The sequence below is a fragment of the Aethalodelphis obliquidens genome, unplaced genomic scaffold, assembly GCF_003676395.1.
Source record: "Aethalodelphis obliquidens isolate GAN/ISIS:26980383/991018 unplaced genomic scaffold, ASM367639v1 scaffold74, whole genome shotgun sequence".
Taxonomy (NCBI): domain Eukaryota; kingdom Metazoa; phylum Chordata; class Mammalia; order Artiodactyla; family Delphinidae; genus Aethalodelphis; species Aethalodelphis obliquidens.
The window spans coordinates 7,732,245-7,756,751 of NW_020838018.1; the positions used below are offsets into that span (position 1 = coordinate 7,732,245).

The 24,507-nt window shown below is 41.6% G+C and overlaps 2 protein-coding genes across 10 annotated transcripts in view; both read left to right on the forward strand.

The window, feature by feature from the left end:
* The window catches only part of XPO7 (exportin 7), an 85,504-nt gene extending 80,647 nt beyond the window's left edge, over positions 1-4,857 (forward strand). For all 4 annotated transcript variants that reach the window (XM_027092100.1, XM_027092102.1, XM_027092099.1 and 1 more), the window contains exons 26-28: positions 1,239-1,337; positions 1,872-1,999; positions 3,246-4,857. In XM_027092100.1, coding sequence (XP_026947901.1) covers positions 1,239-1,337; positions 1,872-1,999; positions 3,246-3,339 — 321 coding nt within the window. In that variant the 3' untranslated portion in view covers positions 3,340-4,857. The remainder of the gene's footprint in view (positions 1-1,238; positions 1,338-1,871; positions 2,000-3,245) is intronic.
* Positions 4,858-11,790: 6,933 nt separating this feature from the next.
* NPM2 (nucleophosmin/nucleoplasmin 2) overlaps positions 11,791-24,507 on the forward strand; it is a 21,930-nt gene continuing 9,213 nt past the window's right edge. For 4 of the 6 annotated variants that reach the window (XM_027092054.1, XM_027092055.1, XM_027092057.1 and 1 more), the window contains exons 1-4: positions 11,791-13,276; positions 13,543-13,623; positions 13,780-13,865; positions 14,032-14,157. In XM_027092054.1, the coding sequence (XP_026947855.1) occupies positions 13,566-13,623; positions 13,780-13,865; positions 14,032-14,157 (270 nt within the window). In that variant the 5' untranslated portion in view covers positions 11,791-13,276; positions 13,543-13,565. The remainder of the gene's footprint in view (positions 13,277-13,542; positions 13,624-13,779; positions 13,866-14,031; positions 14,158-24,507) is intronic. The other 2 variants (XM_027092052.1, XM_027092053.1) reach the window with 2 other exon arrangements.

Here is a 24,507-nt window from a genome sequence, read left to right on the forward strand (position 1 = left end):
GCGAGATGAAGAGTCTGACTAACATCTCACCTGGTTAATGCTGCCAAGGTGAATTTTACACCTTAAAATTGCAGTGGATTTTCAGTTACCTGAGTAATCACTGGATATGGATATAGAAAATCTGAAAAAATCAAATTCTGAATTGTTCTCCGAGCGTCACACTAACCCCCATGCCTTGGGCCTGTCCCATGAGCACTATCCTCCTTCCGTGACAGTGACTTTGCTCATCCATTGCTGTAAATGGAGCATGAGTTAGCAGTATCCAGCTGTAAAACTTGTACTGCCACTTGCAAAACAGAAACAAGAGTGCAGGACAGGGAATTTCCTGGCGGTCCAGTGGTTAGGAGTCCAAGCTTTAACTGCCAAGGGCGTGGGCTCGTTCCCTGGTTGGGGAACTAAGATCCCCGCAGTCCTCGTGGCGCAGCCAAAAATAGATTGTACCACCTTTGCTTTCAATTTAAAAAAAAAAAAAAGAGGGGCTTCCCTGGTGGCGCAGTGTTTGAGAGTCCGCCTGCTGATGCAGGGGACACGGGTTCGTGCCCCGGTCCGGGAAGATCCCACATGCCGCAGAGCGGCTGGGCCCGTGAGCCACGGCCGCTGAGCCTGCGCTTCCGGAACCTGTACTCCGCAACGGGAGAGGCCACAACAGTGAGAGGCCCGCGTACTGCAAAAAAAAAAGTGCAGGACAAAAAGAGATAACTGACCATGTGGAGATCAAACCATATGCTTACCCTAATTTTATTTGTATGCAACATCTTTTCAAAAATAAGATTTGCAGGAATGTACCAGATAAAAATACATAAGGAAAAAGAATCAATGGAAGTAGACTTTTAGCCAATCTCATCTTTGTCTACGTTGTTCTCTAAAGGAGTAGTGAACATCCCCAAAATGTTATAAAGCTCTCTCTTCTGAGAAAAGATCCTGGGAGCTATAGTGCAAGGTGATTTTGCCTATTATAATCATTTACTTGACCCATCCCATTACCCACAAAACTCTAGGTTAACTGGAAAGGCCCATTTTTAATTGAATTTTCAAACCAATTTAAAGAACAAGAAAGGAAGTATCTTAGAAACAAAACTTACCTTGTAATAGAAGATTTAAATGAAGCTTCATGAAATATTCGTCTGGTTTACTCTAGATAGAAAAGACCCTCGACCTAATAAACACCTGTTTGGAGTCTGTAATTCTATCTTGAGTAGCCACACACTAGGTCACTGCCTCAGATTCTCCATTTCCAGATGCTGTCAACGGTGCTGAACATCATCATCTTCGAAGACTGTAGGAACCAGTGGTCTATGTCCCGACCCCTACTCGGCTTGATACTACTTAATGAAAAGGTAAGAGAACAGCTCCCTGGTGTCCAGGGCACTGAGAAACACTTACAGCAACACCCTACGGTGGTGAAAGAGGGAAAGTGGCCCATTCTCTGAGCATGTCCTATTCATGCTCTGAAAGGCATATAATCACTTAACGGTTAGAAGTCAGCACCTGTGGCAGTTCAGACAAAAGGGAAAGGATGAGGAAGTGTGACAAGGAGAGAAGATACCTAGAAATCAGAGCACCTAAGGCCTAAGTTCTAGTTCCAGCTCTGCCATAAACAGACATAAGTAAGTCTAGAGATTCCTATAAAAGAAGAATCTGGATCAGATGACCCTCACAGCATTTACAAATTTAAAATTCTAGATTTTTAAGTAAGATAAAGATATATTATCCCACAGGTGCTTGCTTGAACTTTAAGAAAAACCAAGTATCCAATTTTAATAGATATTCCATTTCTTGGAGAACACTCCTTCCACTCTGCAGATGATGGAGGGCTAGTCAGCCTTTCCCCATCTTCTCTCCTTACTGCCCCCCCCCACTTTGCCCTACAGTATTTTTCTGACCTAAGGAACAGTATCGTGAACAGCCAGCCACCAGAGAAGCAGCAGGCTATGCATCTGTGTTTCGAAAACCTGATGGAAGGCATTGAGCGAAATCTTCTAACGAAAAACAGAGACAGGTGAGTGTAGAAGGCTCTGGCAAGAAACCCTAGGCAAGTGTTACTTTTCAAATCATTGAAATGAGGGAGACGCCTTAAAAGTCTTTTAGAGGCCGTCTAAAGCAGTGCTGCCCAATAGAAAAGCAAGCCACAAAGTAATTTTAAATTTTCTAGTTGCCACAACTAAAAAGGCTAAAAAGAAACAGACAACATTCATTTTAATATATTTTATTTAACCCATGTATCCAAAATAATGTGTCCATGTGTAATCAATATTTTTAAATTGAGAATTTTAAGATTCTTTTTGTTGTACTAAGTCTTCAAGATCCTGTGTATTTTACACTTAACAGGGCATCTCAATTCATATGCTACCTTTTTTTTTTTTTTTTTTTTTTTTGTGGTACGCGGGCCTCTCACTGTTGTGGCCTCTCCCGTTGCGGAGCACAGGCTCCAGACGCGCAGGCTCAGCGGCCATGGCTCATGGGCCCAGCCGCTCCGGGGCATGTGGGATCTTCCCGGACCGGGGCACGAACCCGTGTCCCCTGCATCGGCAGGCGGACTCTCAACCACTGCACCACCAGGGAAGCCCCATATGCTACATTTTCATCGGAAATACTTGATTTGTATTTAGATTTCATAAAACTTACAGTTGCAATTAGATTCCCATACTCAAGTTGTTCCAAACATACTTAGAAGTTGTCCAATAACTGAATTGAACGTCAGGTTTTTCTAAATTGATTTTTAAATTTTCTTTAATTTTAATTAATTTAAAAATGGCATTTTAATTAAGGTGCGATTGGGGAACTGAATTTTAAATTTCTTTTAATTGGATTCAGTTCCTCAGTTGCACTGAGCACAGTTCAGGTGGTCTACAGCCACGTGTGGCTAATGGCTGCCATACTGGACAGCACAGGTCTCTTGGCATTAAGAAATGAGACAGCTTCATCCTCTCCCAGCTCTCACTTTGTGAGGGTTACTTCCCGTCTCTGTCAGTGAGATTCCTTTTGTGCTGCCATGAACCCAAGGTGATCCTCAGAGCCCCAGATTTGACCAGATCTCGAGGCCTGCCATGAAGTTGTCAGGTAGAAAGGGGTGCAAAACTAGCCCAAACTTTCCCTTAAAGTCTTAAGACTGAGATTAACTGACCTTAGAAACAACCGATTCATACGTTCTGCCTCTCAGTAGGCACTTGTCTGCTAGAAACATTTTAGGCAAAGATCTTTCCCTTCCACCCTGCTCCCCCAACCTACATGCATCCTCTCTGTAGGTTCACCCAGAATCTGTCAGCATTCCGTCGAGAAGTCAACGACTCGATGAAGAATTCCACTTACGGCGTGAATAGCAATGATATGATGAGCTGACACCTCCTTGGACTCTACCTGTACAGAGCAGCGTCCCTTTGGTCTGGCCCAGAGGGGCGAACAATTACAGTGGAGAGGGCCTGGCTGATCCCGGCCCCCTCCTCCAGGGGTGTGGGGAAAATGGCAAAGGTCAACTAGCTTCTTCCCCAGGGAATAGGGGTGTGAGTGCACTCACTAGGGGGGGCAGGGCGCTGCTGGTTCCTGGGGGATTGGGTGGGAAGGGTGGTGGGAGGAGATAGAGACACAAATGTGTGAGACTCCAGCCCCCTCCTCCTGGGGCCGCCCACGGGGAAAGAACCCCAGTGTCCTGTCACAACCTGCCTTGTATAAACATGTACATTTTTTCATAACATTTTGAACAAGGTTTATATTGACTCAAGTTTAAAAACAAAGTGTGACTGAAAAATTTTTACAGAGTCTAGTGCACCAATGCTGATGTGAGGGGTTATGTATGCGAGTGAGGAAAAAATGTGTATTCTGGTGGCCTGAAGCTTTACTGGACGAGGATGTGTGAACGTGCAGAGATATATTTAGTGACACAGTGTAGAGAGGCAAAAAAGAAAAAAAAGAAAAAAAAAAGTAAAAATTCCAAATGTATATTTTTTCTTATTACCCTTTCCTTGCCCCCCAAATTATCGCTTCCTGTTACTGTATCACCCTTGTTATTAGGAACTCTAAGCCATGCGGAGCACCATCCCTCCCCCTTCAACCTAGATGCTGCCCTAGGTCCCTTGGCCTCTTGCGGTGACAGACAACTCCAGCTAAAAGTGTTTGGTGTTCTTAGCTTCATCCTCTTTCCCACTTTGCTTATCCCCATCCTCAGACATATGCCTCTTGCTTTTAAAAGCCAGATGTAACTCTATGATTTAGGGTTCTCGGTCTCTGTAAAAGTGGAGACCAGAGAGAAGGAATTAAGCCAGTTGCTCTCCTGTTGAGCAATCTGGATGAGTCCACCAGAGGCCCAGTCGTGTGTGGCCAATAACGTTTAGTCTTCCCCAGCCCTCGAGGCAGTGTGTGTGGATGTGTGCGTGTGGATATTTATATATGTACCCTGCACTCGTGAATGTATGAACTGGAGGAAGTTACTACAGCGGAGGGGTTCTTAATAACAAGGTCTACCTAGCATGAAGTATTTAACATTCTCCCACCCCTTTAAAAATATACATTTTTATAAAATGAAAACCATAATAAATGTTTTGAATATTAAAAAAAATTAACCTACGGAGGAAAATTAATGGAGAAAGCTATTTGCCTTGTACTTTTTCCACAATTGTTGCTGCTAGTTGTACGCATCTCTAGTTCAGCTCTTGCCCATGGGACACTCATCAATTAGGTTTTTTTTTTATTTCTCTCCTCTACCCCCAGAAACAAGCCTGTTAATTTTTTTTTCCTTCTCCTCTGGCGACTGTGTGGTGAATCCTTTCTTGCGTGATCAGGTTGCGGATAGACTTGTAAGGGTGTTTGCTGCATACAGTGTAAGCATTGTGACCGCCAATAAACTTCGATGGTTTCTACTGACCTGGTTTCAGCAATCAAGTCTAGTGTGTCTGCAGGGACATGTCTCACTCTGAACTCATGAAGATGTTTGGAACATGCATTCCTAAAAGCCAGTGGGTGACAGGCATCCCTCAACCTTGTGAAATTAGCTTCTCATTGGACTAAGTCTGACTCAATGTCATTTAAAAATAGGATTCATTTAGTTGATATATATCTGTATATAAAAAATGTGCTGGGTCCACAGTTATAAAAGTGAAGCCACTTTACGAGCTTCCAGGTGGTAACCAAGAAAGAATAATTGCAGAAATCCCAGTTTAGTTAATGTTCTGACATATGCTCCTTAATGTGGGCTGGGTTTCACTCATTAGACCCCGACAAGTTCAAGGATAAGTCTTATCCCCCAAAATACTTGGCAGACCTCATGAGCCAGAACTGTCAAATGAAGAACACTACCAGGAACAGGGACTGTTCCTCATCCCCCATGCTATGTAGTGCCTAGGTGTTAAAGAATTTAGTTGCCAGGAACACTGAAAAGTATTAAGGTTCTGCGATACCTACCTGTACCTTAATGCAGAGTTGTATTCAATAATCACAGACTCTAGAGAGCCACTCTTGTCCACTACACATACTGCTACCTTTGTCTGCTGTTTCGGTCTCTGGCCCAAAGTTATTTCACAGGCCCCCCCCCAAAAAAAAATGTATTCTAATAGCTGGAAGGCAAATAGAATTGATTCATCTTAGCCAAGTCTATCTCTAAACCGAATAGAAAATGGTCAGGCTGCATTAATATGTAGAACACACCAGTCACATGTTCCAGTGACCTGGAATTCTAATTCTGCAGTAAATAAGACCAAAAAATAACTTTCTCACGGGTACTTGAAGAAGAAACCGTCTCCCCCAACTATCCTGAGCTGCTGATTGACCAGCAAAACCCCATACCCCTCCCTTTCCTTCCACAAAAACAATTTCAGAAGAAACTCACCAGAGCTGGTGTCTCCTCAGTGCAGCCCTAAGCACAGTCCAGTCATGACTAACTGCCATGGGGAAAATCTTCCCCAACCACATCAAACTTTTTAAACAGTGAAGCTGCTCCTTTCTTAATTGACAGTTATAAGAGGGTTACCCAGAAAACAGCCTTTCTTTCTGATCAGTTATCAGCAATTTCACATGACTCAACCTAGTAAATGTGCAGGCCGGTTTCCTCAAGACATCTTGTGGAGGTTTTATTCAGTTGAAGCATGAGTTTATTACCGTCTAGGCTATCCTGGGCATCAAGTCAAGTGTCTTTTGACAGTATTTCCTGACACAAACTGTACATTGACAGAACACCTGAAGTCTTGACTGCGGATTATTAAACTGTATTATGTATGTATGTATATATTGGTTTGCTGGCTCTGCCAACAAATAGGGTTATTTGTTCCCACTAAAGTATAAATCAGACAAAGGATGAAATTTTAGGTTTTTAGATTTTAAGAAGCAAGGACTTTCAGCCAAGTATCATTTTTCTAATGACAAATGACAACCTACTAAGAAATAATAGTTTTGTATTCTGCAAACACAAACTTATTCTTCAGAACTTGTTTTCTTCCCCCCAAGTGGAAAAATATTCTAATACCTTATGAAGTTTCAACCAAGTTGAAAAACAGACCACTTTTCAAAATATCCATGGTCATGGGGTAAGATGAATTAACTCCAGAGAGCCCAAACACCTCTCTATATCCTATCTACCACCAGCCAACCCTCCCGCCACCCAAGATTTTCAGCTAGATCTACAAACGTTAAGTTGCCATGTGCAGCTACCCAAGTGCCAAAGCAGAAAAGGAAAGCAAAGATAATTACAGGGAAACTGCAAAAGCCATAACTGATTAACAGGGCCTGGGAAAATGTAAATGACTGTAACTATTTTAAAGTCCTAGTTCTTTAAATATTTTTAAAGTAAACTTGAAAGGATAAAAATGTACTCACCAGCCATAATTAATACAACAACCGATTAGGTGGTAAATAACGTCTAAGAGGATTCTTGCCTCCGTAGCATGTCTCTTGGGTCCATCACATCTACTTTGGGTTTCTTAGATACCCTGGAATTCACTGGTCAGCCACTTTTGTGTATTTCAGGTCAATGGGTCACTAAACAAATCAGCTGCCAGACAGTGGGACATCAAATGATCAGAATGGAGGATGAAATCAAGCTTGCAATATTATGCCTCCTTCCTCAGAAAACCCTTATGGTTCTCAGGACTGCCTGACTGCTGCCGTCTGTTCATTCATCAGCATCCACTATAAGCCAAATATCTTTTTGAGGGTCAGCAACAGAAAAGGAAACTAAACAGAAAAGCAAAGAACATCATTTGCAAAAGGCAAATTCATTGCCACTCTTGTGTGTAAGATCCCCAACAGTACAAACTGATTCCAAAACAGTGTAGTGAACGATACTTATACAAGCACCGTACACAGTTATACTTTAAATTCTGCTTGACAATCATGAAGACAGACAACTCATAATAAATGTTAAGCATAACAGCATCACCTGTATGGCCCAAACCATCCCATTACTGGGTTACAAAAGAATGAAGAGTGACAAGTGGGGAATCTCCTAACCCCTGCTACTGGATAACAAATTAATCAAGTCCATGCATATCTGGATTCAAGGTCTGGAGGACAACCAAACCCAGGATAAAAACTGATTAACTGGACAATGGATTTGGCCTTATGTAAAGCTCGGAGGGGCCACTCTTCCCACGTCTGATAGCAGTGAAAGGGTGGGCAAAGGTAAGAGCAGTACCTTCGAAGCCAGAACCCACACCATACCTCCTCAGCTCTTAAAGACTGATGACACTGCAGTGAGAGTAAGGCCTCCTCAAGGCTGAATTAGTTCACCTGGAAAATTAGTGGCAATGAAATCACTTTTCAGTTTAAGTATATAACAGGCCATTATCATTTATATTTACCAGGAAACCAGTTCCCGACCCTTTAACACCTTGCAGTCTGGGACATGTCACACAGCAAACAAGTCATAAACTACCAGCCGAGGAGCTGGGTGCAGGAGAACGCTTCCACCCAACTAGGCCGCGGCCGCTGCCATATCTTCCTCCACATCCTACCTCGTGCCTTTAACCCCGTCTGCAGGGCCCTCTCCTCTCGGTCTAAACTTTCTTGCCCTTTGCTCACCTTTACAAACCCAAAGTAGAGTCCCACTTCCTCTGTGAAGTCTCCCCCTACTGTCCCTAAGTCTCACGAGTTTACCTGAGTTATTGCTAACCCCACTCCCTCCTCGTCCCAGCAACCAAAACGTGCTCCTCAGGAGCCGGGGCCACACGGAAAAGATCATAATGAGTGAAAGGATGTGTATCTGGGGCGTGGGAGAGTCTGCAGAAGATGGGAAGTGGGAGTTGGAGAGTAACCGCACCTTCATTTGGGTGAAGCCCCTGCAGAGCGAGCCCTGGGCTGCCTGCGTTGAGCGGGTTAAATTCACATCGTTACCACAGGCCTCTACCAAACGGAAAAGAGCAGAAGCCTCTGACACCAGCCGCACGCGCTGCGAAGGAAAGAGAAAGAACTCACCCCCAACCCGGCACAACTTCCGAACAAGCCTCCGCGCCCCGGAGGCGTTTCGGGGCGTTCCTTCCGTCCCCGCCGCGCCTGCGCACTCTCCCCAGGCGCGTCCTCTCCGCGTCGACGCTCACCCCACTTCCGCCGCTGTGCGCAGGCGCAGTCATGACTCCTTAAGGCTGGTGTCCTCTTTGGTTGCCGGGGCGTTCTTCTTGGGCAAGGCCAGAGTTGGGCCGTGTGCCCGGTGGGGGTATCCACGGTGATAGTCACAGAGGCACTGTTCAAGGACTTGATCCCTGGATGGGAAGAACTCAGTGGAGTGGGCAAACAAGCTGAAAAGGTTGATCATTGCGCGCTCTGTTTGCTCTGGGATAACTGAGGAGCCACCAAGAGGAGCGTTAACGCAGGAACGAGCTAATCGGAAGAAGACAGGGAAGAACACTCAAGCAGCGCAAAAACCCTGAGGCATGAAACATCTTGTACCTTTTTAGGAGCTGCAAAAACAGTATGACTGGAGGGAGAGTGCAGTCCTCTACGTGTCTGGATGAAGGGTGGGGCACAAGAGGTTGGGATTTGATCCTAAAAGCCATTAAGTTTGAAAGCAGCCTAGTGACCAATCTGTAACTCACCAACTAGTGAGTAATAAAGATTTGAACCAAGACGAGGGCTGTAGAGAGAGAGCTGGGAAATACTGGGGTCAAGGGGTGGAATCAACAGGACTTTGGGAGAGTACAGGAAAGTGGATTGTAGTATGATTCAATTGTAGTATGCTTCTGCTTTTGCAAGCAGAGCACCTGGAATTCAACAAAAAATCAGAAAATAGAAGAGGGAACACTCCCAATCATTTTATGAAACAAGCACTCCCTCATACCAAAACCAAAGACATTATAGAAGAAAAAAGAAAACTTCAGGCTGATATCCTCATGAACATGAATGCAAAAATACTTAACAAAATATAAACAAATCAAATCCAGGAATATATAAAAAAGCATAATACATCGTGACCAAGTGGGATTGGTCCTAGAAATGCCAGGTTGGTTTAAAACATTCAAAAAATCAGTAACTAATTCATATAAACAAAGGCAAAAAAGTTGGTCCTCTCGATAGATAAAAAGCATATGGCAAAATTCAATACTCATTCATAATAAAAAAAAATTCTCAGCAAACTAGGATTAGAAAGAAACATTCTTAAGAAGACATCCATGAAAAACCTACCACCAACAACATACTTAAAGGCGAAAGACTGAATGTTTCCCCTAAGATGGAAAACAAGGAAAGGATGCCCACTGTTACCACTTCTATTCAACATTGTACCTGAGGTCCTAACTAGAGCAAATAGGCACAAAAATAAATAAATATACAAATAAAAGACACACAGATCAAAAAGGAAGAAGTAAAACTGTCTTTATTCACAGATGTTGTGATTTGGGGTACAAAAAAGCTACTGGAACTAATAAATGAATTTAGCAAAATCAGAATACAAGGTCAGTATAAGAAAGCCAACTGTATTTCTATATACTAAAAACAAATTATTAGGACATGAAATTTTGAAGTATATACTATTTGGTATAGCATCTGAAAACATGAAATACATAAGAATAAATTTAATAAGAGGTGTGCTGGATCTGAACACTAAAATCTGTAAAACATCGCTGAGAAAATTAAAGATCTAAATAAATGAAGCGATTACAACGTGTTCATGCATTGGATGTCTCAAAATCGGGATGACAATTCTCCCAAAATTGAACTATGCATGCAACAGGATCCCAATAAAATCCCAGAAGGCTTTTTTTTTTTTTTTTTTTAGAAACTGGCAAGCTGATTCTAAAATTTATAAGAAAATGCAAAGACTCTGGAAGAGCCAAAACAGTTTTGAAATAGAAGAACAGAGTTGAAGGACTCAACTACCTGATTTCAAGATTTACTATAATGCTACAGTAGTCAAGACAGTGTGGTATCAGCACTAGGGTAGACAGACCAATGTAACAATAAAATCCAGAAATAGACCAACATATATGGTTAATTGATTTTTGACAAAAATGCCAAGGTAGTTCAATAGAGAAAGAGTCTTTTCCAAAAATGGTGCTAGAGGAATTAGATAACCACTTAGGAGGAAAAAAAGGAACCTTGACCCTTACCAAACACTATGCACAAAAATTAACTTCAAATGGATCACAGTATTAAAAGTGAACGCTCAAACTACAAGGCTTCTAGAAGGAAACAGGATAATTTTTAATGGGTTAAGCAAAGATTTCTTAAAATACCAAAAGCATAAGGCATAAAAGAAAGAAATATTTGACTTCATCAAATTTTTAAATTTCTGCTCTCCAAATGATACCATTTTTTTAAATGAAAAGACAAGCCATAGATGGGAGTGAAAAATCTTTGGAATACGTATACTTGACACAGAACAGGCATCCAAATATATATAAAGAACCACAATTCAATAAGAATAACTCAATTTTAAAATGAACAAAATATTTGAACAGGTATTTTTGCAAAAGAAGATACACAAATGACCAATAAACATTTGAAAAAATACTCAACATCATTTGTCATCAAAAAAAGATAAATAAAAACCACATGTCACTATATACATCCACTAGAATGGCTAAAATTAAGAAGACTGACAATGCCAAGTGCTGACAAAGATGTAAAGCAACTGGAATTTTCATACATTTCTGGTAGAAATGCAGACTGGTACAGGATTTTTTTAAATAGTTTTACAGTTTCACATAAAGTTTAATGCACACCAAATGATCCAGCAATTCCACTCCTAGGTATTTATCCTAGAAAAACTAAAACATATATCCATGCAAAGACTTGCTCTCAAATGTTCATAGCATTTTTATTCATAATAGTCCACAACTGGAAACTACCCAAAATATCCATCAACAGGTGTTATCAGTCAGGGATGTAGCACAAGGAATTGGCTAATGCAATCATAAGAGGTGGCTAGGCAAGTCTGAGATCGGTAGGACAGGTTGTCAGGAAGAGCAGGCTGGAAGCTCTCTGGCAGGAGCTGAAGCTGCAGACCACACGCAAAACATCTCCAGGGAAACTTCAGTTCTGCTCTTAAGGCCTTTCAACTGATTGGATCAGACCCACCCATGGTACTGAAGGTAATCTTTCCATAAAGGCAACTGATTGTAGATGTTAATCGCATCCACAAAATACCTTCAGTAGCAACTGCCAAGTAGAAGGTGTCAGCCACACCCTCAGTGTGATTGAATAACTGGGTGCAATAGCCTAGCCAAGCTGACACATAAAACTGACTAGCAGGGCTTCCCTGGTGTCGCAGTCGTTGAGAGTCCGCTTGCCATTGCAGGGGACACGGGTTCGTGCCCCGGTCTGGGAGGATCCCACATGCCGCGGAGCGGCTGGGCCCGTGAGCCATGGCCGCTGAGCCTGCACGTCCGGAGCCTGCGCTCCGCAACGGGAGAGGCCACAACAGTGAGAGGCCCGCGTACCAAAAAAAAAAAAAAAAAAAAAATTGACTAGCAGGTATCTGGATATACAAGTGTGGAGCACTACTCAACGATACACAGAAACAAACTACTGATACCACAACTATGGATAAATGAATCTCAAACATTCTGCCCAGCGAAAGAGGGCAGACCAAAAGACCCTGTATGATTCTACTTATATGAACTTCTAGGACAGTCTACTAAGCTACAGTGTCAGAAAACAGGTAAGTGTCTGATGCCAAGTAGACAGTAAGGGGAGGATATGCACTGCAAAGGGAAACGAGAAAATTTGGGGGCGTAACAGAAATTGTGACTTGGCTGTGGTGATGGCCACATGGTGTATACATCTGTCAAAATTCAAATTATACACTTTAAACTGGTACATTTTTGTATATGAATTATTGCTCAATAAAGCTGGTATTTTAAAAAGAAAAAAAAACTGATTCTTGCACAGCAGAAGCTCCAATCAGGGTTGCAGAAAGATAAATCCAGTTCCTCCAGCACCATTTTTGGAAAAGACTATCCTTTCCCTTGACACCTTGGTTGAAAATCAGTGAACTTTATATGCAGGTGAGAAGTTTCCAGGATGCGAATGATGGATATGAATGCAATGAGAGAGATTCCTGGTTATTTCTGTCTCCCAAACAGAGGTGTTACTTGAGGGCGGTGGTCAGCTGAAAAGCTTCCTCCTCTTCACTACCCCCCACCCAAACAAACATTTAAGGGCATCACTGTGCTGTGTGAACTGCTGTTTGTGAAATGACGCCCTTGTAAGGTCACTCGCAGTGCCCGTGGTGTATTCCACCCCTTCCTAGCCTTGGGAGAAGTCATCCTTCTGGAAACAGGGCTCTTCCTCTCCGAGGACCACAGCCCTGAGGGTCAGGCCCTCTGGGCCTGGCAAGAGGCCCACACTTAGAGGGTAGGGAAAGGACACGAAGAAAGACGATGAGCACGAAGGGCCGACAAGGCTGCGCTTCCTACCTGGTAGCAAAGCATCTCCACGCTGGGCGCTGGGCGGGCTCCGGCAGCAGACCTCAGTCAGTCCCTATTGGTCAGGACCGTGGTTCTCACGGTGCGGTCCTGGCCCACCGGCGTCCGCCTCACCTGGCACCTGTTAGAAATGCTAATTCTCTGGGTCACACCCAGACCTCCCCGTGGGAAACGATGGAGGTGGGTGAGGCCTAGCGCTTTGTGTTTTAACGAGCTCTCCAGGTGCTTCTGAGGAGCGAAGAGGAGGAAAGAGTGGAAGAACGGAATGGGGCTGATGAGACATCTCCCGTTGCCCCTTCCCAGGCTTCATAACCGCCCGCTGTGGGCGGCCGGCCCTCAGGTGAGGCCAGGATGAGGCCGGAGGGAGGGAGCCCAAGAGGGAAGCGATCCGAGGAGGAGCCTATGGCGTGAGCCTTGCACGCGGAGTAGCGACGGTGAGGTGGAGGAGGGGTTGCGAGAGGGCCGGGGCCCGGGGCCGAGTGGACATGAGACCGGGCACCGAGCCGCCTTGCCCGCGGCTGACCGGCGCTGCACCCCTGGGGTGCTGGGAGGGCCGGCGGGGCAGCCGGGCGCCTCGCTCACCTCTCCCGCTCTGGGCGATCTAAGCACCGTCCTTTGGCGGAGCGCTCCGCCGGGGTGTCCCCAGCTCGGGTGTGGGCTGCCTTGTCGGCCGGGGGTTGTAACGCGCCCTTCCTCGCAGCTGCTCGGCCCCCGCCCCGCATCATGAATCGCAGCCGTGCTAGCAGCACCTCCGAAAAGGCGACACTGGCCTTGCTCTGGGGTGAGTGAGGCTCCAGGCTGTTCTCGGAGCACCTGGGGGGCTGGGGGTACGTCACCGGGGGCAGGGGGTGCGCCTAGGGCTGGAGGCAGAGAGGCGCGCCTCCCTGGAGCCTGCCCGCCCCACGCCACGCCTTCCGCCCTCCGTCTCCCTTCGCAGGCTGTGAGCTGAGCCAGGAGAAGCCGACTTGGACCTTCAGACCCCAGAAGGTGGGGAAGCAGAACTGTATGCTGCTGCTTAGTACGGTGGGTACCCCCCAGCCCCAAGGAGGGGCGGAAACACGGAGCAGGGAGGGACTTGGACAGCCACAGAGGAGCAGGTGGGATTGTCCCGTGCCCGCAGCTGGAACAGGGTTTGCCTCCTCCGCCCTCTGGGTGAAGAGGAGCCCTGCTCGTTTTCCACCCCTCTCAGATTTGCCTGGGGGAGAAAGCCAAAGAGGAGATGAACCTCGTGGAGATCCTGCCCCCAGCAAGCCAGGACGACAGAAGGAGGAAGCCCATCACCCTGGCCTCTCTTCGGGCCTCCGTCCTCCCCATGGTGAGCCTTTCCCTGCGGGCCTAGGACACCCTGGCTCCAGCCCTAGGAGGCCCTGCTCAGGCCTCACCCGCTGCGTGGGAACGGACCCAAAGGTGGGGTACAGGCTCCTGTACAAGTACAACCAGTGCTAGAGAGGCATATAGCCCAGGAGTAAAAGCTTGGACCCAGGAGGCAGGGAGCCCTGTTTCCATCCTAGTCCACAATTTTTTTTTTTTTTTTTTTTGGTGGGCCGGGGGCGGGGTGGCCGGCTGAGTCCTAACCACTGGACCGCCAGGGAACTCCCTCCTAGTCGGCTCTTTACCAGCCGTGTGACTTTGGGCAAGTTAAATAACCTCTCTCCAAATCACATTTTTCAACTGTTTACTGTTGGAGACCAGTGTTGACGATTTACATACTGCCTGTGTATCCAGATTGTGTATCCAGAAAGTCTCACTCTAATAACTTATTTTGAGTTTTCTATGCAGATCTTCTTTGTGAGTAATGGCAGTCTTTGTGTTGTTTTTTGTTGTTGTTGTTTCTTTTAAATCCAGGTACACTGGCTAGGACCTCCAGTATAATATTGGATAAAATGATAATGGTAGATGTCCTCGTTTCATTCCTGATTTATTTATTTTTGGCTGCGTTGGGTCTTCGTTGCTGCTTGCAGGCTCTCTCTAGTTGCGGCGAGCGGGGGCTACTCTTCATTGCAGTGCAAGGGCTTCTCATTGCAGTGGCTTCTCTTGCTGCGAAGCATGTCCTCTAGGCACACGGGCTTCAGTAGTTGTGGCACGCAGGCTCAGTAGTTGTGGCTCGCGGGCTCTAGAGCGCAGGTTCAGTAGTTGCAGCACACGGGCTTAGTTGCTCTGCGGCATGTGGGATCTTCCCTGACTAGGGCTCGAACCCATGTCTCCTGCATTGGCAGGCAGATTCGTAACCACTGCGTCAGTTCTTTTATTAGCTGTATTGAGATATAATTTATATACAGTAAGATTCACTAGTGTTAAGTGTGCAGCTCGATGCATTTGACAAATTGTGCAATAGCCACCAACATCAAGGTAGAGAATTTCCACCGCCCTGCCCCCAGTTCCTCACGCCTCATGCAGTCTGTTCCTTCCACCTACCACTGCCTCTGGCAGCCATTGATCTACTTTCTGTCACTATAGTTTTGCCTTTTCTATAATTTCATTTAAATGGAACCATACAATATGTAGTCTCTTGTGCTGGCTTTTTTCACTTAGCACAATGCTTTTGAGATTTATCCCCGTTGTTGATAAAACAGTAATATGCTCCTTTTTTATATCTGAGTAATATGCCACTCTACAATTTATGTAAAATTTGTTCGTTCACCTGTTAATGGACATATGGACATTTGGGGTAGTTTCCGGTTTTTGGACTATTGTCAATCAAGCTGCTAGGAATGTTTGAGTGTATTTGTATAGACGTGTTTTCATTTCTCTTAGGTAAATACCTAGGAGTGATATTGCTGGATCACATAGGAAGCATATGTTAAACTTTATACAAAACTGCGAAACTATTTTCCAAATTGCTGTACCATTCTGCATTTCTACCAGCAGTCTACGAGAATTCCAGTTGGTCCACATCCTCACCAACACTTGGCATTGTCAGTCTTCTTAATTTTAGCCAATCTAGTACATATACAGTGGCACCTCATTGTGGTTTTTATTTTTCCTTGAGGGTTGGTGGTATTAACCGTCTTCTTATTTGGGTTTTGGTCTTTTGTGTATCTTCTTCTGCAAAATACCTGTTTAGATGTTTTGCCCATTTTTAAATAATTGAGTTATTCTTATTGACTTGTAGCAGTTTTTTTTAATATATTTTGGATATAAGTCCTTTATTACAAATATTTTCTCCTAATGTGTGGCTTGCCTTTTCATTTTTGTAATAATGTTTTTTGAAGAGCACAAGTTTTTAATTTTGATAAAGTTCAACTTAACATTTTTTTCTCTTATGGTTCATCCTTTTGGTGTCCGAAGAAATCATTGCTTAAACTAAGGTCACAAAGGTTTCCTTTTATGTTTTCTTCTAGAAATGCTATTGTTTTAGCTCTTATATTTAAGTCTATGATCCGTTTCAAGATAAGTTTCTTGTATGGTATGAAGTGAGGATAGAAGGACATTTTTTCCAAATTGATATCTAATGCTCCAGTATTGAAAAGACTGCTCTTTCACTGACACAGTTACCTTGGCATTTGCCAAAAATTGGTTGACCAGATGTGTATGCATATATGTCTATACACTATTCTGTTTCATTGATTTATGTTTACCCTCATTCCATACCAAACTAATTTGATTATTGTGCTTTTATAGTAAGTCTTAAAATTAGATCGTGTGAGTCCTCCAATTTTGTTATTCTTTTCCAAAACTGGGTTGACAAGTCTAGGTCCTTAGCATTTCCGTATAAGTTTCAGAATCAGCTTTCTTTAAAAATAAGTCTGATGGGATTTTGATTGAGATTGAATTGAATCTATAGATTACTTTGGGGGGAATTGCCATCTTGACAATTTTGAGTCATCGATAATTGAACATGATATATTTCTCCATTTGTTTACATCTTTAGATTTTCCCAGGAATGTTTTGTAATTTTCAGGGTCCTGGTCCCCTACGTACTTTGTAAAGTTTACCCCCACATATTTCATGATTTGGGGTGCTATTAAAAATGAGATTAGCATATTTATTGGAAGAAAATTCACATACCATAAGCTTCACTCATGAGAGTATATAATTCAGTGATTTTTAGTAAATTCAGAGTTGTGCAGCAATCACAGTCTAGGTTTAGAACACTTTCATCAACCCAAAAAGGAACTCCATACCTACCAGTGGTCACTTCCCATTTCCCACATTCACTTACCCCCAGCCTTAGGCAACCACTAATTTACTTTATGTCTATAGGTTTGCCTATTCTGGCAAATCATATAAATGGAATCATAAACTGTATGGTCTTTTGTGACCGCTTTCTTTCACTTAGTATAATGTTTTTAAGGTTTATCCATGTTGTTGCATGTATCAGTACTTGACTCCTTTTTATTGCCAAATAATATTCCATTGTATTGATATACAACATTTTGTTTATCTGTTCAGTTGGTGGACATTTGGGTTGTTTCTACCACTTGGCTATTAGGAATGCTGTTATTAACATTAATGTACAAATTTTTGTATGAACATACTTTTTTTTTAACATTTTATTTATTTATTCATTTCTGGCTGTGTTGGGTCTTCGTTGCTGCATGCAGACTTTCTCTAGTTGCGGCAAGCGGGGGCTACTCTTCGTTGCGGTGCGCGGGCTTCTCATTGCAGTGGCTTCTCTTGTTGTGGAGCATGGGCTCTAGGCATGTGGGCTTCAGTAGTTGTGGCTCACGGGCTCTAGAACGCAGGTTCAGTAGCTGTGGCTCATGGGCTTAGTCGCTCCACAGCATGTGGGATCTTCCCAGACCAGGGCTTGAACCCACGTCCCCTGCATTGGCAGGCGGATTCTTAACCACTGCGCCACCAGGGAAGTCCTGAACATAAGTTTTTATTTCTCTTGAGCATATACCTGGAGGTGCAATTGCTGGGTCATATGGTAGCTTCATATATATAACATTTTGAGGAACTGCCATATTGTTTTCCAAAGTGGTCACACCATTTTACAATCTCACCAGCAATGTTCGGGTATTCCAATCTCTCCACATCCTCACCAACACTTGTTTTTGTCTTTGGTTTTGATTAGTCATCTTAGTGGGTATGAAGTGGTAGCTCACTGTGGTTTTGATTTGCGTTTCTCTAATGACTAATGATGTTGAGCATCTCTTTATGTGCTTATTGGCTATTTGTATGTCTTTTTTGGAGAATTTTCTTTCTTTCTTTTTGTTTTTTCTTTTTTGGCTGTGTGGCTTGTGGGATCTTAGTTCTCTGACCAGGGATTGAACCCGCACCCTTGGCAATGAAAGCATGGAGTTCTAACCACGGGACTGCCAGGGAATTCCTGGAGAATTTTCTGTTCAAATCTTTATTAATTTTGTAAAACTGTGTTTGAGTTTAATGTATTTTAATATTTGTCTTTTTACTATTGACTTGTATGAGTTTTTTTTTTTTTTTTTTTTTTTTTTTGCGGTACACGGGCTTCTCACTGCTGTGGTCCCTCCCGTTGTGGAGCACAGGCTCCGGACGCGCAGGCTCAGCGGCCATGGCTCACGGGCCCAGCCGCTCCGCGGCATGTGGGATCTTCCCGGACCGGGGCACGAACCCGTGTCCCCTGCATCAGCAGGCGGACTCTCAACCACTGCACCACCAGGGAAACCCGAGTTCTTTATTTTACATACAAGCCTCTTATCAGCTTATTTGCAAATAGTTACCCCCCTTTCCCTGGGTTGTCTTTTTACTTTCTTGATGATATCATTTGCAGCACAAAGTTTTTTGTTTTCATATAGTCCAGTTCATATGTGTTTTCTTTTGTTGCTTCTGCTTCTGGTGTTGAATCTTAGAAACAATTGCCTAACACAAGGTCATGAAGATTTACTCCTGTGTTTTCTCCTACGAGTTTTAAAGTTTTAGCTCTTATATATAAGTCTATGGGCCATTTTCAGTTAATTTTTTTATATGGGATAAGGTACAGAAATGCTATTTAAAATTTTTATTTTATCATTATTCAGTACTAGTATATAGTTATATAATTGGTTTTTGTATTATCTAACCTTGCTAAATTTGCATATTAGTCCTAGCAGCTTTCCATTGATTCCACAGAATTTGCTATGTATTTATTCATGTCTTCTGTGAATAAAGTCAGTTTAACATCTTAACTTTCTATCTGTATGCCTTGCGTTTCTTTTTCTTGTCTTACTTCACTGATTAGGACATCAAGTACAATGTTGAGTAAAAGTTGTAAGAGCAGGACTATCCTTGCCTTTTACCGGAGAGAAAGTATTTAGTCTTTTACCATTAAGACAGACGAAGGATTTTGGTAGATGTCCTATATTAAGTTTGAGGATGTTCCCTTCTATTCCTAGTTTGCTGAGATATTTTATCATGAGTGGGTGTTGAATTTTGTCAAAGAATTCTTTTCTGCATGTAGTGAGGTGATTTTTTTCTCCTTTATTTTGTTATGTGGCAAATTACATTCATTGATTTTTTTCAAATTTTAAACCCACTGTGCATTCTTGGTATAAGCCCCATTCAATCATAATGTATTACCTTTTTATATATTGCTGGATTCCATTTGCTACTATTTTATTAAGGATATTTTTGTCTATGTTATAAGCAACATTGGTCTATGGTTTTCTTGTCATGTTTTTGTCTGATTTTAGCATAAGGTAATTCTGGGCCTCATAAAATGAAAAGGAAGATGTTCTCTTCTATTTTCTGGAAGAATTCATGTAAATTTGTTTTGTTTTTTCTTTTTCTTAAATGTTTTGGTAGAATTCACCTGTGAAGCAATCTGGTTAACTACAAGTTAATTTTATTTAATGGATATAAGACTATTTGGTTTATTTTGTTTAGAGAGCTTTATGTTTGTGTTTTTTAAGGAATTTTTCTGTTTCATCTAAATTGTCAACTTTTTTCTGGCATAAAGTTGTTCATATTATTCCCTAATCCTTTTCTGTATTATCTGTATTAAAGTTTGCTCTTTTGTTCCTGATGTTGGTAATTTGTGTCTTCTCTCCTTTTTACCAGGTCCAGTCTGGCTAGAGGTTTAACGGTTGTATCAGTCTTTCTCAGGAACCAAGTTTTGGTTTCATCAGTCTTTCTCTATTGTTTTTCCACTTTTGTATTTAATTGAGCTGTTCTTTATTCCTCTCTTCTGTTTATTTTGGTTTCAGTCTGATCTTTTTCTGGTTTCTTAAGGCATAATATTATTGATTTTTTAGACCTTTTTCAGATATAAGCATTTCATGCTATGATTTCCTTCTAAGCATCTTTCTAGCTTCATCCCACAAATTTTGATAAGTACTATATTCATTTTCATTCAGTTCAAATTATTTTCTGGTTTTATTCTTTAGTCCCTGCGGTACTTAGAAGTATGTTTGCTTTTTAATTTCCAAATAGAGATTTTCTAATTCTTTCTTTAATTGATTTCTATTTTAATTTCATTATGGTCTGAAAATATGCTTTATATGATTTCAGTCTAAACAGTGTTGTGACTTGCTTTATGGCCCATAATATGTTCTATCTTGGTGACTCTTTCATTCACACTTGAAGAATGTGTGTTCTCCCATGGTTGGGTGTATTGCTCTATAAATGTCAATTGTATCAAGTTGGTTGATGGTTTTGTTCGAGTCTTCCATATCCTGACTCATTTTCTGTCCACTTGATCTATTAGTTACTGAAAGAGGAACGCTGAAGACCCCAACAATAATTATGTCTTTGTCTATTTCTCTTTTTAATTATCAGTTTTTGCCCCATGTATTTTAAAACTCTTTTATTAGGTGTACCCTAATAAATCCTGCATGTCTAGGATTGTTATATCCTTTAGGTTAATTGATCCCTTTATCATTATGAAATGCTCCTCTTTATCCCTGATAAATATTCTGAAGTCTACTTGGTCTGACTAATATAGTCAATCTAACTCTCTTTTTTTTTTTTAATTTGTTTATTTTATTAATTTATTTTTGGCTCTGTTGGGTCTTCGGTGCTGCGCTCAGGCTTTCTCTAGTTGCAGCAAGCGGGGGCTACTCTTCATTGCAGTGCACGGGCTTCTCATTGCAGTGGCTTCTCTCGTTGTGGAGCACAGGCTCTAGGCACACGGGCTTCAGTAGTTGTGGTGCACGGGCTTAGTTGCTCCGTGGCATGTGGGATCTTCCCGGACCAGGAATCGAACCCGTGTCCCCTTCATTGGCAGGTGGATTCTCAACTACTGCGCCACCAGGGAAGCCCCAATCTAGCTCTCTTTTGATTAGTGTTTGTGTTGTATATTTTTCCTATTCTTTTATTTTGTTATTTTACTTTAACCTCTGTATCTTTATGTATAAATTGGGTTTCTTTTAGATAACACCTAATTGAGTTTTACTTTTTTTATCCACTTGCTATCTCTGCCTTTTAATTAGAGCACTTAGACAGTTAATATTTAACCAAATTATCAACAAGGTTGAGTTTAAATCTATCATCTTGCTATTAGTTTTCCCATTTGTCCCATCTGTGCTCCTTTCTTCCTCTTTTCTGGCTTTTTGGATTAACTAAGTGGTTTTTTTGGTTACATTTTCATCCTCAATATTGGCTTCTTAGGTGTACCTCATCTCTTTGGTTTTTTTCTTAATCACTGCTCTAGAGTTTACAGTATGCATTTTTAACTTACAACAGTCTATAGTGAAATAATATTATACCATTTCATGTACAATATAAGAATCTTAACTACAGCACACTTCATTTACCACTTCCCATCCTTTGTGCTATTGTTGTAATAACTTTTGTTTCTACATATGCTATAAATCCTACTCTACATTGTTGTTATTTTTTTCTTTAAACGGTCTATATTTTAAAGAGATTAGAACTTAGAATAAACCATTTTTATTTTTACCATTTCTGGTACTTTTCACTCCTTTGTGTAGATTCAATTTCCATTTGGTGTCATATTCCTTCTGTGTGAAGGATTTAAACATTTTTTGTAATGCAGATCTGCTTATGATGAATTCTTTAAGCTTTTGTATGCCTGGAAAGTCCTTATTTCATTTCAGTTTTGAAAGGTATTTTCACTGGGTAAAGAACTCTAGATTGACTTTTTTTCCTTCCAACACTGGAAAAAATTTCTCCATTGTCTTCTAGCTTGCATTATTTGGAGAAATCTTCTCACATCCTTGTCTTCATTCCCCTGTATGTGATGTCTTTTTTCCTCTGGCTGCTCTTAAGATTTTCTCCTTGTAACTAGTTTTGAGCAATTTGATTATAAAATGCACTGGGGTTCACTGCACTTCTTAGATCTGTGGATTTACCATTTTTGTCAAATTTGGAAATTTTTGGCCATTATTCCTTCAGTCATTTTTTTCTGTTCCCCCTTCTCTCTCATCTCCATTGAGGAATCCAATTACATGTATACTTGGCTCCTTAAAGTTGTCCCACAGTTCATTATGCTCTTTTCGTTTTGTTAAAGTATTTGTCGTCTGTGTATTCATTTTGGATAGTCTTTATTTACTCAGTTTCATTATTCTTTTCTTCTGCAATATCTAATTTGCTCTTAATCTCATCAGTATGTTTTCATCTTAGATATTGTCGTTTTCACCTCTACAAATTTCAAGTCTTCCGTGTCTCATTTTCGATCTTTCATGAACATATGGACTATAGTTTTAATGTTCTTTTCTACTAATTCTCATTTATGTCATTTCTGTTTCAGTTTTTATTGAATTTTTCCCCTCTTCATTATGAGTTGTAGCTTCCTTGTTCTTTGTATGTCTGGTAATTATTTTTTAATAAACTTATTTATTTATTTATTTTTGGCTGCGTTGGGTCTTCATTGCTGTGTGCAGGCTTTCTCTAGTTGCGGCAAGCAGGGGCTACTCTTCGTTGCGGTGAGCGGGCTCCTCATTGCGGTGGCTTCTCTTGTTGTGGAGCATGGGCTCTAGGCGCACAGGCTTCAGTAGTTGTGGCACACAGGCTCAGTAGTTGTGGGCTCTAGAGTGCAGGCTCAGTAGTTGTGGCACACAGGCTTAGTTGCTCCATGGCTTGTGGGATCTTCCCAGACCAGGGATCAAGCCCACGTCCCCTGCATTGGCAGGCAGATTCTTAACCACTGTGCCACCAGGGAAGTCCTGTCTGGTAATTTTTGAGTGGATGCTAGACATGAATTTTACTATTTGGATGCTGGATATTTTTACAGTTTTATAAGTATTCTTGAATTTTGTTCTGGGATGCAGTGAAGTTACTTAAATACCATTTGATCCTTTTGTGTCTTGTTTTTAAGCTTTGTTAGGGATTTAAGCTGAATTTAGTCTAATTTTGCCCCACTACTGTAGCAAGACCCTTCTTAGTACTCCAGTAGATGCCCCATAAATTATGAGATTTTCTACTCTGTGAGCTCCAGACATCTTTATGATGATTCTTTCTCCAGCCTCAGGTAGTTTGCTTGCATGGATGTTCCGATTACTACTTAACTGCATACTCAAGGGGGCCTTCTACAGATCTCTGGAGTGCTGTCTTTGCAGCTTTTTCCTCTCTTATGAACTCTAGGTGCCTTGGCTTCTCTGGGTTCCAGTTCTATTTCCTAAACTCAGAGAGACCACTAAGTTTTGTCTGGGTTCCCCCTCCCTGCACTGTCCAGGAAGTAAGCTTGGGCAACCATAAGGCTCATCTCATCTCTGTCCCATCTCTCAGAGATCACTGTTCTTCCTTGACTTGTATCCAGTGTCTTGAGAGCTGTTGTTTCCTACACAGGCATACCTGGTTTTATGGTACTTCACAGATATTGCGGGAGTTTTGTTTTTTTGTTCATTTGTTTTTGTTTTTTACAAATGAAGGTTTGTAGCAGCCCTGCACTGTCAGATGATGAATAGCATTTTTAGCAATAAAGTATTTTTAAATTAAGGCACGTACATTTTTTAGACATAATGCTGTTGTACACTTAATAGAATACAGTATAGTGTAATTATATGCACTAGGAAACCAAAAATTTCATGTGACTCACTTTATTGTGATAATCGCTTTATTGCAGTAGTCTGGAGCTAAGCCTGCAATATCTTTGAGGTATGCCTGTATTATAGCTTTTTAGGTGTGTCAAGCTGGAGAGTAAATTCAGTCCCTGTTACTTACTTGGCCTGAACCAAACATCTCCTGAGTCAATTATGATTATTTATATTTTTCTAGATATTGTTCATGCTATTTGCTAATAATATTTTTCATCATGACTATATCTGTTATTATATTCCTCTTTTTAAAATTCCCAATAGTGTTTATCATCTTTCCTTTTTTCCCTTCATTTCAATCACTGGATATTAGTCTTTTTCTTTTTTTTCAAAGAAAAAGCTCTTGATTTTGTTGATGTTTTCTATTGTTTCCTTATTTTTTATTTTATTAATTTCTCTGGTTATCTGACTTTCTGCTTTCTTTGTTCCTTTTTCTTACTTCCTTAGTTAGATATTTAGCCCATTCATGTTCTAGCTTATTTTTTCCAAGTAAGTTCTATTTATTTATTTTGAATACTACACATTTCCCTCTGAAGATGTTTTTAACTGCATCCCTTAATTTGTGATTTGTGGTATTTTCACTTTATCTTAGTTTAAATATTTTCTAATTTCCATTATGATTTCTTATTTGATGAATATTTACTTCAAATTTTTTAATTCCCAAAGGTATGGGTGGGTTGAGTCATCACCCTTTTTCTTAGTGTAATTGCATCAGAAAATATGGTGTGTGTGTGTGTGTGTGTGTGTGTGTGTGTGTGTGTGTGTGTGTG